This window comes from Balaenoptera borealis (assembly GCF_965194805.1).
Source record: "Balaenoptera borealis genome assembly, chromosome: 7".
In the NCBI taxonomy this organism is placed as follows: Eukaryota; Metazoa; Chordata; class Mammalia; order Artiodactyla; family Balaenopteridae; genus Balaenoptera; species Balaenoptera borealis.
In genome coordinates, this window is record NC_138864.1 from 22,457,972 (window position 1) to 22,472,868 (window position 14,897).

Here is a 14,897-nt window from a genome sequence, read left to right on the forward strand (position 1 = left end):
TCCTCTGGATAGCCCTTAGCACACAGCCAGAGGACCTGTTTTAGGTATTTTTGTCGTCCCATTTGTTCCTTTCTGAACGCCCTCCAAGTGTTCTATACCCTTGCTTTAAATGTGGTGTCCAGAGCTAAAAATCAGCACTGCAGGCCTGAATCAAATACTGTTAAATGGAGGACACGCCCTTCCTTGCTCTAGACATTTTATCTTTTACAGCCTGAGATTCCATTAGCTTTTTCACAGTATTGGTGCCCAAGGACCTTGCCATTTAACTAAATGCCTTGTGCCTTTCCTCCATATAGCTCCTGACTTATGACCTCTCTGTCTGTGTGGTTGGGTGTTGAGAACCAAGGTCAGGTCCTTATTGTTTAAAAATTGTTGAATTTCATACTATTAGGTCCAACCTGTCAAAATCTTTTGGATCCATATTCTGTTACCCAGCTATGCGATACCTCACACAGCTTTGTGTCCTGATACTTAGTCAAAATCATAGAGACAAAGAATAGAATGGTGGTTCCCAGGGGCTGGGGGGAGGGGGAATGGACAGTTATTAAAAGAAAAAGAACTCAGGAGGAAGAGTAGTCTCTGGGACAGAAACAGGACAGATTCAGTGGTGAGGGAATAACAAAAGTGTGAAAATAAAGATCTGAGATGGACAGGAAGGGGTCTGAAGTTGTTATTGGATGAGCATCGCTCCGGCAGAGGGGCTGGCCGGGGCCCACCGAGGGTGGAGGTGTATTTCGAACTCGAGCAAAGAGGAGGAAGTTTGGAGCCACTTCTGGAAGGGAGGCAGGAAGGACCAACGAGAACGGATGAAGGAGGTACCCAGTGGCAATGAGTGCTCAACAGAGGTTAGTTGTGGGGCCTTCTTCCAGCTATGCTCGGCTACCTAGGAGCAGAGGTCGGGAAAGCACACGGTGTTGGTGGTGATACTGGACGCAGGGTTCTCAAGGTGGGGGAAGCAGCTTGGGGTGCTTACAAAGTCTGAGCAGGGCAGAGAAAGACACCCTCTCTGTCTGTAGTTATGTTTGGGAGGGGGGTCTCTGAATGTAGCTTTGCTTTTGGGGACCGAATTGTGAGGGGGCAGGGAGGCTTGTGCATTGTAGTTTGCTGTAAGATCTGAGCCTGCCCCAGGTCCCACAGCTTGTAACTGAGTCCCCAGGGCTGTTTTGCCCCTAGGAAGCCCCCATAGGAACACCTGTAATATAAGAGGGGCGAGGAAAAGTCTTACATATTGATTGGTTTGGGGTGAAAGACATCTGCAATGCTAGTTTTCAGGGCAGGTCTAAAGGGTCTTCAAGATATTTTTACACAGCTTTCCTATTGACAGTGAGATATTCTGGTTTGTATTCAGCCTTCATAGCAGGCTGGGACACAGCTAGAATTTACCAACTTATTTTAACTAGACTTTAACTGTCACAGAAGCTGCTACGCAGTAATGATTTCAAACCACATGCCCCACTTCTCCTGCAGAACCTTCAGCTAGAAACCTCCCTGCTGTTCTCGGGCATAGCTTCGCTCTTTATTATCAGGGATGACATTGAGGGGGCCGGTTTTGGGAGCCCAGTAAATTTTATCAGCATTCAGGAAGGAGGAAAAAGATGGACTTTAACACACTGAAAGATGTTAAAAATTACAGTTCCCCAGATTGCATGACCAAGAGGCTTCAGTTCCAAATTCACTGCCCCCAGGAGTGGTTTTGCTTGAGTAAGAACAGCCAAACTGGCAGTTATTCTGACATCACACTAATGCAAGGGAGTTGGAAACTCCTTCCCCTGACAGAATTTTAGGAAGGCAGGCCACGCAGCTAAATGGGCTCAAAATTGCTCAAGGAAGTTGGGGGTGCTGAGTTTTAATTCTGGACTTTCCATGTGACTCAACATTTTAGTAACTGGGAGCTTCTTGACACACATTGATTCTTTTTGTACCCCCTGAGCCTGGAATGCATGTGTGCTTCATGGATTTAATACACAACGACTCACCATTGTAACAGAAATTGGGTGGACACATGGCAGCACAAAATATTCACATTTCATTGCATCACCTCCTAGTTTCTGCCTTATAAGGGAAAGGAAAACTAGCATGATGGTTGGAATAGTGTCAAATAAGAGCCTGCATTCTGGAAGCAGACTGTTGAGAGTGAATCCCTGCTCCACTGCTGACTAGTCAAACAGCCCTGCAGAGCTACAGTGTCCTCATCTGTAAAATGGGACAATATACTCAACCCTATTTCATAGATGATTGTGAGGAAGAAATGAGATAATACAGGCAAAGCCCCTGGCATACGGCAAAATCACAAGGATGCAAGCGAGTTGGGAGTCTCTTAGCCATTACCACGATTACCTTTTCCTCTAATCCTCCTGAAGATTCACTTCTCAGCACTTGCTTCCACCCTGAGGTTTTCCTAAGTACACCAAACATGCAGGGTATCCCTGCTCAGAGAGAAGCCATGAGGATCAGTTAGCTCACAGAAGCCAGCACAGTGCCCAGGTCATAGTACCTCCTCAATACGTGCTTACTAGGAGGGTGAATGCTGAAAGAAATCTGCTCTCAACCTCTGGGAATTATAAAACATACATATTAGCCTTATAAGCAAGGGATTTAAAGATTCTCATGCATACAATAGAATCATTGGATCATCAGGCTTTGAAAATACAATAATTCACTGAAATTAATGAATTGTCTGGAGGTCAGTAGTTCTCAAATTTTACTACCTAAGAGTGTCCTAGTAACCAAAAAATTCCCAAAGAACCAGAATCGGTAGATCTGGGCAGAATGCAGGCTACAGCATTTTAAACCAATCCCCCAGGTGGTTCTGATGCAACATTTTAGGGCAGCCTCAAGGACTCCATTGAGAAACCCTAGGGGTTACATAAAAATGTGATGGGTGCTGATGTTCTTTTACTTTTAGGTTTCCTTCTTCTTTGTTCAGTGGGTGAAAGAGTAATAGGACTGAAATTACCTTCAGTCATAGATTGGGCTGGGAAAATCTCGGTCCAAGCAAGTTCTGGTATTGTACAAGCACGAGCATGCTTAAAGGATTTGCCACAATGATCTAGAGTTATTTGGACATCCTCTATGCCTGGAAAACATCCAGAAGGGCTATTCTTTCGATTGTTAAGCTAGGAGCCTATCTGTTTCTCAGTCTGACATTTCAGGAGGGCTGTATTTTCTCTTTCAGGATTAAAGGAAGAAATACTCTGCAATGCCTTATAAATAATTCAAAATCCAAGAGGGCTTAATGTGAACCACAAGACTATGACCAGCAGACACACTCCAAGTCCAAGAAGAATGTGTCTAGATCACCAATAAATGTATATTACCAGGAAATACATGCTAGGCCCATCAGTCTGCAGGGGAGAAGTGTCTGTGTATTTCTGTAATTTTTCTAAGGAATTAAACTTCCCCAGAGTCTGGACTCTACCTTTAACCTCCAGTTGAGGTCACCAGTCTGTCCTATCACGACATGGTGCTACGTGGCTTCACTCTCCCCTCCCCACTAATCTGTTGTTGTAAATGTTGCCTTGAAAGGGTCTTAAGATTCAATTATTAATCAGAACTAATTTAACAGACTGTTGATGCCAGGAATGAAATTTTTTCAATTTGCAAAGCTGGGATTAGCTGATCAAGGAGAATGGTATGATTTCACAGGAAATACATTAAGCTTCCCACGCCTGCCTAAAGAGCTTACTGGGATTCACAGGAGTGCAGAGAAAGGTGTGTTTGGGTGGATACATTACTGGTCCATGGAGAGTAATTATGAGGGATTTGCAAACCATAGCAGGCCTCAGTTTAGACAAAATTTTCTTAACCTGGAAGGGTCACAATGCTATACTCTCTTTTAAAAATCTCATTTAAAATGTAGCCCCACAAATTTTACTTTGACAAATGGTGCTCCAGAAATATTTTCTGCACTGAAATCTGCTTTATTTCCTTTTTTCATACTAAAGTGATGAGAAGTTACAATCTTAATTATCTTTGGAGGCACCAGACTTCAGACAGGAGGCTGATAAATGACCTAAATCATTTGCAATATACTGGAAATACAGACAATCTGTGTTGAGCGTGAGAAGCTATGTTCTTGAAGACGTTTTCTCATACATTAATGAACTGACCTCACCCTGGAACTCTCACACTGCCCCGTGCATATCCGAGGTCACCTAGAAATGTGATGGGTGCTCATCTAAATGCAAGAATCTCTTTTATCTTTTTTTCATTCAAGAATCTCTCCTTTTTTTTTTTTTTTTCATTCTTAGGTTTCCTCCTTTTTTTCTCCTGTAGATGAATGGATACTAAGGTTGAAATTACCTTTCGTCATAAATTGGGACCTTTTCCTAAATTCTAACCCACAGGATTAGAATTTCCTCTGTAACACTGTGTAAGATTTAACTTGATCACCTCCAAGTCAGGAAGGACTTTGAGCTGCGTCATTTGCAGGCTCAGTGTTAAATGAAAATCGTCCAAAAAGCAGGCTTTTCCCTTTTTTCATGTGGTCTCTCTCTCTAGCCTTGTCATGATGTTTGTTTTCATTCTTTTTCCTTTTTTCTTACTGTGGTAACATACACATAACATAAAACTCGCCACTTAGACTTTTTTTAGATTTACACGTTACACGTACATCTTAAGCGTACAGTTCAGTGGTATTAAACACATTCCCATTGTTGTGCAACTACCACCAGTCATGGTATTTTTTATTTCCTATTTAATGTCATTCTAAGTAAATAAAAATTAAAATGGTCACCATGAATTTACCATGCGTTTTTACTTCATGCAATGCCAGTTTTAAGTGCAAATGTTCAGAGCATTTAACTCATTTGTGCAATCGTTGAAATCACACAAATGTATTTTGTCCCTGGAGGATGCCTTGAGCTGGCCAGAAAAAACAAACACAGACAGATTCAGGAAGACTGGGAAGGAAGAGAGGGTCCCCCAGGCACAGGGCGGGCTCGAGAGAGTGGCTGGGGGTGCGCCTCTGGCTCAGGGATACCTCAGAGCCTCACAGGCGCCCAGGAGCCCTGTCCTGTGTGCCCTCTCAGGTCTGACAGCTGCTGGTGTCCCCCCTCCCGCCAGCTGATGGACAGACACATTGTTCCCTGGCTTGGGGCAGGCCTTGGGGGATCTCCCCTTCCCATGAGGGGATATATGGGTGATCCCCCAGGGTACTGCACCCTCTGTACTAGGTAAATGGATCAGGGGTGGGCAAGAGGTTCTTCCCTCCTTGAGTTGCGACCTCCTACCTGCTGCCCACCAGACACGTTGCAGCCCTGCTAGTCCTGGGTGGGATGGCCACTGCTGTGCCCTGCCCCAAGATGCTGCAGGACAGGTGCACCCAACCATGACCTTCCCCACCTGCACCCGGGCCCTTCCTGGGGCAGAGGGTGGCAGTGGTCACGGGGTGGGCACAAGGAGGGGAGGCTGAGCAGGGCCCAGGTTCCAGGGCGCAGACAACTGGGCTGAGAACCCATCCCCAGGGAGCTGGGGACGGGGCAGGGTAGGAGAGGAAGAGGGGAGGGGGAGGCAGCAGGAAGTAGGGCACCGTGACCAGTTTCCAAGCCTCCCCACCCCCTACACGCTCCAGTGTGCCATCGCCCCATCAGACTTCACTGACAAAACACAGTTTCAAGAGTGGGGCTGCAGAGCATTAACCCCCAAGCAGGGGGCCCTTCTGAGCTTGGGACCCTGTGGACTACACTGGTCGTACACTCATGGTGCCCTGGGTGCAGGAACAAAGAACAAGGAAGCGAGAGGAAAATCAGCGTTGCCCACCAGCAAGGCTGGCCCCGCCTATTCCCAACTCCCAAAGGGAGTCCTTCCTGACCCAGGAACATCCCTGGGAAGAGGGGATTTGTGCTCTGGACAAAAGCCATCTCCTCTCGTTACTACTGCCCTATTTTCAGCATTGCCCTCTTTTCTTCCTCCTCCTCTCTTTCCTGCTGATTCAGGAATTTAAGCCTGATGCTTTGACCCGACCCCCAGTGCTGTGGACAGTGTGGGCTGCACTTCTTCTGGACACAGAGTTTAAAATTCTACACTGTTTGTGGCTTCTTTTTGGATTTTCCTTTGCTGCTCTTCCCTTCCTTGCGTCTCCCTCTGTCTGAGCGAGGGGAGATGTGAGATCTGTCTTTTAATTATGCTTTCCAGTAAACGAAGGTGACATTCCCCGCCTGGCAGGATGCCTGTAGCCTCCGCAGTGAGCGCTGGTGAGGCTCCTGGAGTTCACGGGGTGGGGTGGGGGCTGCTTTTCAGGACTGTGGGAGGCCCGGTGAGACGAGAGGAGAGGGGAGGAAAAGCTGGAGAAATTCACAGAAGCAGAGGACAACATGGGAAAGGGAGCGTGGGAAAATGGGTAAGGGGCAGAAGATGGAAGGAAGGCGGCAACGAACAAAGGGAGGAAGGGAGGAAGGGAGTCAGCATTTTGCCTGCTCTACCCACATGATCTTAAAGACTAGAGTCTAACCTGGTAAAGCTGCTGCCCCCAAGCGACAATACCCGTGCACACAGGCGCCTGGACAAGGGCTGAGAATCCTAGGTGGTGACAAGGAGTGCCAGCACCATGTCTCTTGCTCTGCTCCCATCAGATCCTTGAAAAACCTGACTCTGCTTACGTGTCTTCCCAGAGCACAGCCTAACGAATTAGTGCCCCATGAAGGTGTAGGTGCTCCAGAGAGAACTGGGGGAGGTGCTTAAATGGGAATGTTACACGGGACAGAAGAAGAAAGAGGGCAAATCCCCCCTGGAGCTCCCAGTAGGGCCCAGAGCTGTGCTGAGAAGAGCTGGGACTTTTCATTCACAAGAATCTTCACAAAAAGTGAACTCTATTTTTCCAGGGTGATCAATGCAGAGGCTGTATAAGCCAAGTGTACTCATAACCTCAAGTCTTGAAAACCCCTTCCTCCTAGCAGTATTATAATAAACCAATGTCTTGGGTCTTGTTGAGAAAGTACCACTAAATCTCGAATTGTTCGAGAAAGGAGGATAAAGGGCAACTTTCTATCTGATGGACTCACAGCCCAAAGATGACACACAGCTTCCCAGCCGAGCCTGACATACCGCCCAGAGATCCAGACTCACAAGAAGCCACAGGCCTCCCGTTCTTTCCGTTCCCTCAGGAATTATTACCTCTTTCCAGAGGAAGATTTCACTTTTGGATTGTGATATGGGCTCTACTGAGGTTTTCCTCACAGCAGCAGCAAAACCTCATTTGCCGAGGGAAAATATGACCCGCTTCAAAGACCTGGAGTATCTGATATGTTTACTGACGTCTCTCTCGTGACCAGTGAGATATAAGAACAATATTTATCTCTAATTCAAGAGAGGAAGCTAAACTGTTGTGGTGAAGATGGCCCTGTTCTTTTAAGAACAGACTTTTTCAAAACGGTGGTCTGTGGATCTCCTGCATCAGAATTACATGGAATGATGATTTAAGAATCAGATTTCTGCATCCCCACTGCAGAACTACTAAATCTCTGTGGGTGAGGGGTCAGCACCCACATTTAAATAAGCTAAGAGTTTGTCATCACGTATATACTGACGTTTCTGAATCAATGCTTGGAGCAGGGGGCCTCAAACTGGGGTGAGCCTCACCGTTGTCTGGAAGCCTGAGAAACACAGGTGGCTGGGTCCCACTCGCAGAGTTTCTGATTCAGCAGGTCTGGGGCGGGGCCTGAGCATCTGCGTTTCTAACAAGTTCCCGGGTGATGCCGAGGCTGCTGGTCTGGGGACCACACTTTGGAAACAGCTGGGTTAGAACAATGAAAACAACCCAGCCTTGTGTCAGTCAGGTGTGCCCTACTTAACTGTTCTCGGGAAGCCCCGAGGATCAGAGTGTGGGTGGTGGTGGTTGTGTCAGTCAGGTGTACCCTACTTAACTGTTCTCAGGAAGCCCCGAGGATCAGAGTGTGGGTGGTGGTGGCAGTGGCGGGCTGGTGTTCTGTCCCTCCGGGAGGTGACCGTCTGGGGAAGCGGTGCAGAGCCACCTGGCCTTCAAGCCAGGCCAGTCTACACAGGGCCCCTGGGGCAAATGTGGGTTGGTACATATGCGTCTGTCAGATAACCAGGCTTCTGGTGGCTGGCTCTTCAGACTCGAGGGAGCTCAGTTTGGTTTCAGGTAACAATGGGGTTATAGGTATATCTTAGGGCAAGTCAGGAAGGATCCAGCAGATCCCAGAACTAAGCTGGTATAACAGGAGGTAGAGTCCTCCTCACCATGACTAACAGCCAGCTGGGCATGTTCCCATGGCGACAGACCACTAGGCCTCCAGGCTGATATTTCAGGGGCCTCAGGCCTCTGATACACCCTTTCCTCCATCTAGAAAGTATTTCAGCCTGACGCCTCCACAGACCACCTAGGACATGCTTGGCTGTGTTTTGGGGCAGCCCACAGTGTCTGACTTCCTCCCCTCCTGCCTCAGACGCCTGTAGTTACCAGTATGGCCACTAGAGGTCTCAGCAGGACAATTATTACCCTAGGAAGGGGCCAGGAAGGACCTGGGAGAAGCCGGAAAAGCGCGTCTTCCCACCACCCCGGGGATCTCCGGCAAAGGGAAAAGTGAGGTGAGGGGCTCATGACCTCTGCCTGCCTGTCCAGCATCCTCAGCATGACAACCGGTCTTGTGTGGCTGCCCAAGGATGTTATTTTCCTCTTCATACGGCGCAACAGTCACCATGGGAGAAGGAATGGTAACACCAGGGCGATGATGGTTGCCAAGAAGGGGCCTTAATTTCCAACAGCTGCTCCCTCCCAATGACATGGTCGATTGGCATCGTTCAATTTTATGTTAAGTGCCACGCAAATGCAGCTTTAAGAGTCCTCTAGCACAACCCTTCCAGCCAGCTTTGCTGCTGCCTGCAAAGCCCTTATTCCACCAAAATCCTGGAGCTGAAATTCTGTCCCAGTCATATTTTCCAAGGTCGCAGCTCTTTGCAGTTCTCCATTTTGTCCAGCAGCATTAGAGCCTAAGACACACACAGGGAGTCACCCACCTCTGTAGTCCCCCTCCCTGTCCTGCTCTTCCCACCCAACTTTGAATCAGAGTCAGATCCAGGGGAGACGGCTGCAGACCTGATGGGCTATCTTGGAAAAAGTTGCATGTTAAGCCAAACTTGATCTGTGGACAACAAAAGGGGCCAAATGTTAAACCAGTGATGATTCTTTGCTTTATAAAAAAGATTGATCATGAACATGCCATGGATTTACCATGGAAAAAGAAAGCTCTGTTAAAATGACATTGCACGGGGCTTCCCTGGTGGCGAAGTGGTTGAGAGTCCGCCTGTCAGTGCAGGGGATGCTGGTTCGAGCCCTGGTCCGGGAGGATCCCACGTGCCGCGGAGCAACTGGGCCCGTGCGCCACAGCTACTGAGCCTGCGCTCTAGAACCCGTGAGCCACAACTACTGAGCCCACATGCTGCAACTACTGAAGCCCACATCTAGAGCTCCACAACAGGGGAGGCCGCCACAATAAGAAGCCCACGCACCGCAAAGAAGAGTGGTCCCCGCTCGCCGCAACTGGAGAGGGCCCGTGTGCAGCAAGGAAGACCCAACGCAGCCCCAAATATAAATAAATAAAATAAATAAATGAAAAAAAAATGACATTGCACATTTGGTTAATCTATGTATTTCTATAATTTTACGTAAACAAGGAGTGTATCTCAAAACTCTGCTGGAAGCTAGCACGTGTGGGTCTCTACTCTTGCCTTAATTGGCTTTCAGATTATTCTCGGACTGCCTCACTGACTTCCCTGGCCCTGTTAGCTCAGTAAGCAATACACTGAAAGGAGAAAATGTGACTTAGTTCACCTACTGAGTCTCCCTAAGTTCCAGAGCTCGAATCAGTGGTGTCTTGGAAAGGAGAGAAGTGGATATCAGCCAGATAACCTGAGACTGCAGAAATCAGCTTATCTGAGATGATCACACCTGGAGTCAGCCATGTCCACCTCCGTGTGGCAGGTCCGTGTAAGGGGGGCAGGCTACTTGTCTCTCACCTGCACCTTTCCCTCCTGCCCTTGTCCTTCCTCAGTTAATAACAGAGACTCACAGAGCTCTTGCTCCTGTAGGCTGTCCCCATTTACACAGCCTGACTATAACTTTTTCCATAATCCTATGGTTAGAAATGAATACTGCTGGGAGGAAGCTGCATGAAAACAGCCCGAGGTTAGGAGCAAACTTAGCATCATGTACTTTTTGAAATTAGCTGTTGTCAAAGTCGTTTTACAGATGAGGAGCCCAAGGTCCAGAAGGGCAGAGTAACTTTCCCAAGTTCATGCAGATATGTAGTGGCAGAGCCAGGAATGGGAACTGGGGTCCTTTCTTGGGATGTAGACTCCTTCACTTTCATTCACTTCCTGGTTGTGTACATGGTTCTCTCTCAGAGAAAAATGAGCTGGGGCAGCACAATGGTAAGATGCTTTGATGGAAAGAGAACTGAGTTATAATCCAGGCTCTGCCCCATTTGGGCAAGTTACTTTCCCTCTGGAGGCCTCAGTCATCTGTGAATTAAGGGGTTTGGAGTGAAGAATCCATCTCTAAGGACCCGTAAGCTCCAGCATTCTGTGTATGTCTAAACGACGGGCTCGAGTCCCAGCACTGCAGGGGACTAAGTGCTCCATCACATCTCATGAGAGAGCCCCTGCATTTTTAAATTCTTGTCATCTCTGACAACTAACTTGGAAAGTTTCCTTCTCACTCCTTTTCGACATGCACTTGAAACTTCTGGGAGACTGAGGACAAGAGGAAGTTCCAACCCTGAAATCACGGTCAGGTGGGGAAAGCTGTACAGTAAGACAGGATACTTTTTGTCAGGCACAAATTCCTTCTCCCCAATGTATTACTCTGTAAATCTAGTTCATCACATATTGAATTTGTGTGTGTGTGTGTGCATGGGTATGTACAATGAAGGGCCAATATAACCCATATTTGGCTTAGAAACCATTATCCTTTCTCATTGATAATCACAGTTTTGTTCAATATATGTATATGTGTCCATCATATACACAAGTACAGAGAAAACAATAAACAAATGAGAAGATGACCACTTTTCTCCATGGCTCATTTTAGCCCTGTTGCATGGTATTTATTCTCACAGAGCATTCACTCCTGCAAAGGCTCACAGAGCAATAATCCATTTAGGCTGGTGGTCCCAGAAGAAAAATGCACAGCAAAGATGCAATGGGTGCCACAGCCTGCATGAGGGGCCTACACACGTTTCCGCTCTGTGGAGTAGAATGTTGCTGTGAGAACGTGGACACTAGCCCAGAATCCTAAAATCTGACAATATGACGGCTCATTGTCAGAGAACAATAACAAAACGCATTCCCCAGGTGTCCCCAGCTCCTTCCCGGGGAGGTGCCAGGCAGACAGCGGCAAATTCTCTAGAGATTGTGGGAGAGAGAAACACAAATACAAAATCAGGAACAAAGACATAAGCTCTACGGCTTAAGAGCGACGGTTCATGCGGCCCCAGGGGCAAGCGGCGAAAGCGGGAATCAGAACAGCGGAGGAAACATGCGGGGATGGTAGGCGGAAGCGCACAAAACACAGTCCGGCCCAGAGGAGCCATGCTCACACTTACATGGCGTGATCTCACACTACCTTAGTGTGCTTTAAGCATTTCCATCATCTGAGAGTTTAGGAGGGAAAAACAGAATAGTTAAAGGTACAATAAATTAAGAGCTTGCACTTTATTTTTAAAGGTTAAAAGTAACAGTGTCATTCCTGGCCATCCAATTCCTAGTGTGAAGAGCGATACGTGTGACGATTCATAGTGGTGAGAAGCACAGTTCTGAGAGCCAGACCCTGGTTTCATATCTTGGTTCTGCCACTTGTAGCTGTGTGACTCTGTGTTAAGTGTCTTACCTTTCCATGCCTCAGTTTCCTCATCTGTAAAATGGGTCTAATAGTACCACTTACCTAAGACTGTGGTGAGGATGGAATAAATTAATACATGTAAAATACTTGAACAGTCCTATTCAAGACTAAGCATCATCTAAGTATTGGTTATCACCGTTGTTATTTTGACCTTTAGCTTCCTCAGGCAATACCACCCAGAGTAGATGATCAAAAGTTTACAGAAAGCTAAGGACTTGGTGAGAAATTTAGATGCTCAATAAGAAAAACAATTGAAGAAATCAAACATTCAGGAGAAAAAAAGACAAAGTTAGAAACGCACGGGTTGAGCAATAGTTTCTGTGTTGTTATAATTCTTTGAGGGTGTCATTTCAAATTCCAAGGCAATTCAGAGTAGCTTTTTAAGAAAGATAAACAAAAATCAATGGCACACACACAGATCGATTAGAACCCTGAGGCCTGGTTCATGTTGGACAATTCCAGGCTGTGTACACATCCTCAGGTGTTAACCTTTGGACTGATGGCATCTAACATGTTCTAACTTGCTTCTGCCCAGTGCCCCTCACAGTAAGCGAATTGCTAAAAGGTGCCAGCACAAGGATTCTGGGTCGTGAGTACCAAGTCATACAGAAGGACAGACTCCTCTGTTCTTCCCCAGAACCATTCTGTCAGCTTTGACTTCAGTTGGCAGGACACTGTGGTCAAGGAAAATATGGGACCTTAGCCTGAAAGGAAGCTGCAAGTAAAGTGCTCTGAGGATAACCTGGGCTGAGTCTGCCTTTGCTGATGACACTCTGAGTCCCCGGGTGGCCAGGACCAGTGCCCTGCTAGTGCTTTACTTGCCCCCAGAGTGAATCCCCTCCCACACCCCCATCTCCTAGTGGTGCATCTGCACACGGAGACAGGTCTTATTTAAAAACATGTGGCAGATGGACAAGAGGCACATGAAAAGATGCTCAACATCGCTAATTATTGGAGAAATGCAAATCAAAACTACAATGAGATACCACCGCACACCGGTCAGAATGGCCACCATCAAAAAGTCTACAAACAATAAATGCTGGAGAGGGTGTGGAGAAAAGGGAACTCTCTTGCACTGTTGGTGGGAGTGTAAATTGATACAGCCACTATGGAGAACAGTATGGAGGTGCCTTAAAAAACTAAAAATAGAGCTACCATATGACCCAGCAATCCCACTACTAGGCATATACCCTGAGAAAACCATAATTCAAAAAGAGTCATGTACCACAATGTTCATAGCAGCTCTATTTACAATAGCCAGGACATGGAAGCAACCTAAATGTTCATTGACAGATGAATGGATAAAGAAGATGTACTAAATATATACAATGGAATATTACTCAGCAATTATAGAGAATGAAATAATGCCATTTGCAGCAACATGGAGGGACCTGGAGATTATCATACTAAGTGAAGTAAGTCAGACAGAGAAAGACAAATATCTTATGATATCGCTTATATGCAGAATCTAAAAAAAATGATACAAATGAACTTATTTACAAAACAGAAATAGACTCACAGATTTAGAGAAAGAACTTATGGTTACCAGTGGGGAAGGGTGGCGGGGAGGGATAGACTGGGAGTTTGGGATTGACATATACACACTGCTATATTTAAAATAGCTAACCAACAAGGACTTACTGTATAGCACAGGGAACTCTACTCAATATTCTGTAATAACCTAAATGGGAAAAGAACTTGAAAAAGAATAGATACATGTATATGTATAACTGAATCACTTTGTTGTGTACCTGAAACTAACACATTTTTTTTTAACATCTTTATTGGAGTATAATTGCTTTACAATGGTGTGTTGGTTTCTGCTTTATAACAAAGTGAATCAGCTATACATATACATACATCCCCATATCTCCTCCCTCTTGCGTCTCCCATCCTCCCTATTCCACCCCTCTAGGTGGTCACAAAGCACCGAGCTGATCTCCCTGTGCTATGCAGCTGCTTCCCACTAGCTATCTATTTTACGTTTGGTAGTGTATATATGTCCATGCCACTCTGTCACTTCGTCACAGCTTACCCTTCCCCCTCCCCATATCCTCAAGTCCATTCTCTACGTCTGTGTCTTTATTCCTGCCCTGCCCCTAGGTTCTTCAGAACCTCTTTTTTTTTTTTTTAGATTCCATATGTATGTGTTAGCATATGGTATTTGTTTTTCTCTTTCTGACTTACTTCACTCTGTATGACAGACTCTAGGTCCACCCACCTCACTACAAATAACTCAATTTCATTTCTTTTTATGGCTAATATTCCATTGTATATATGTGCCACATCTTCTTTATCCATTCAGCTGTCGATGGACACTTAGGTTGCTTCCATGTCCTGGCTATTGTAAATAGAGCTGCAATGAACACTGGGGTACATGACTCTTTTTGAGTTATGGTTTTCTCAGGGTATATGCCCAGTAGTGGGATTGCTGGGTCATACGGTAGTTCTATTTTTAGTTTTTTAAGGAACCTCCATACTGTTCTCCATTGTGGCTGTATCAATTTACATTCCCACCAACAGTATAACACAACATTCTTAATCAACTATACTCAATATGAAATAAAAATTAAAATAAATAAAAACATGTAGCATTCCATGAAACCCAGATTAATGGGCTGTCCTGTTCTTCTGACCCAGGGATACCTGACTGCTTCCCCTCTGACAACCTTGCAACTCCTGCTTCCCATTTCGCCCTCCGCTGACTTCTCTAGTCTGGCTGTTACCTGACTATGTCACTTCTTATTCATCACTGGTCTGAGAAAGTTTCCAGGGTGGAAGCTGTAGGACTCTTCCGTCACTCTGAGTTCCTTCACACCCTTTCTCACTTCCTCAGAGGATTGTGTTGGCCCTCACTGGGATGTGAGCATTCGGATGAAGCAATGTGATCCTCTAAAGTTGGAATGTTGGGGGCTTCCCTGGTGGCGCAGTGGTTAAGAATCCGCCTGCCAATGCAGGGGACACGGGTTCAAGCCCTGGTCCGGGAAGATCCCACATGCCGCGGACCATCTAAGCCCGTGCGCCACAACTACTGAGCCTG

At 46.3% G+C, this 14,897-nt stretch overlaps 1 protein-coding gene across 5 annotated transcripts in view; it reads right to left on the reverse strand.

Annotated features, from left to right (window-relative positions):
- The window catches only part of LHFPL3 (LHFPL tetraspan subfamily member 3), a 602,509-nt gene that overhangs the window by 93,003 nt on the left and 494,609 nt on the right, over window positions 1-14,897 (reverse strand). Inside the window, exon 3 of one of the 5 annotated variants that reach the window (XM_082399910.1) lies at window positions 11,582-11,609. The exons of 3 other annotated variants lie outside the window; for them this stretch is intronic. In XM_082399910.1, the coding sequence (XP_082256036.1) occupies window positions 11,593-11,609 (17 nt within the window). In that variant the 3' untranslated portion in view covers window positions 11,582-11,592. Of the gene's footprint in view, window positions 1-11,561; window positions 11,610-14,897 lie in introns of all 5 variants that reach the window. One more of the 5 variants, XM_082399909.1, reaches the window with a different exon arrangement.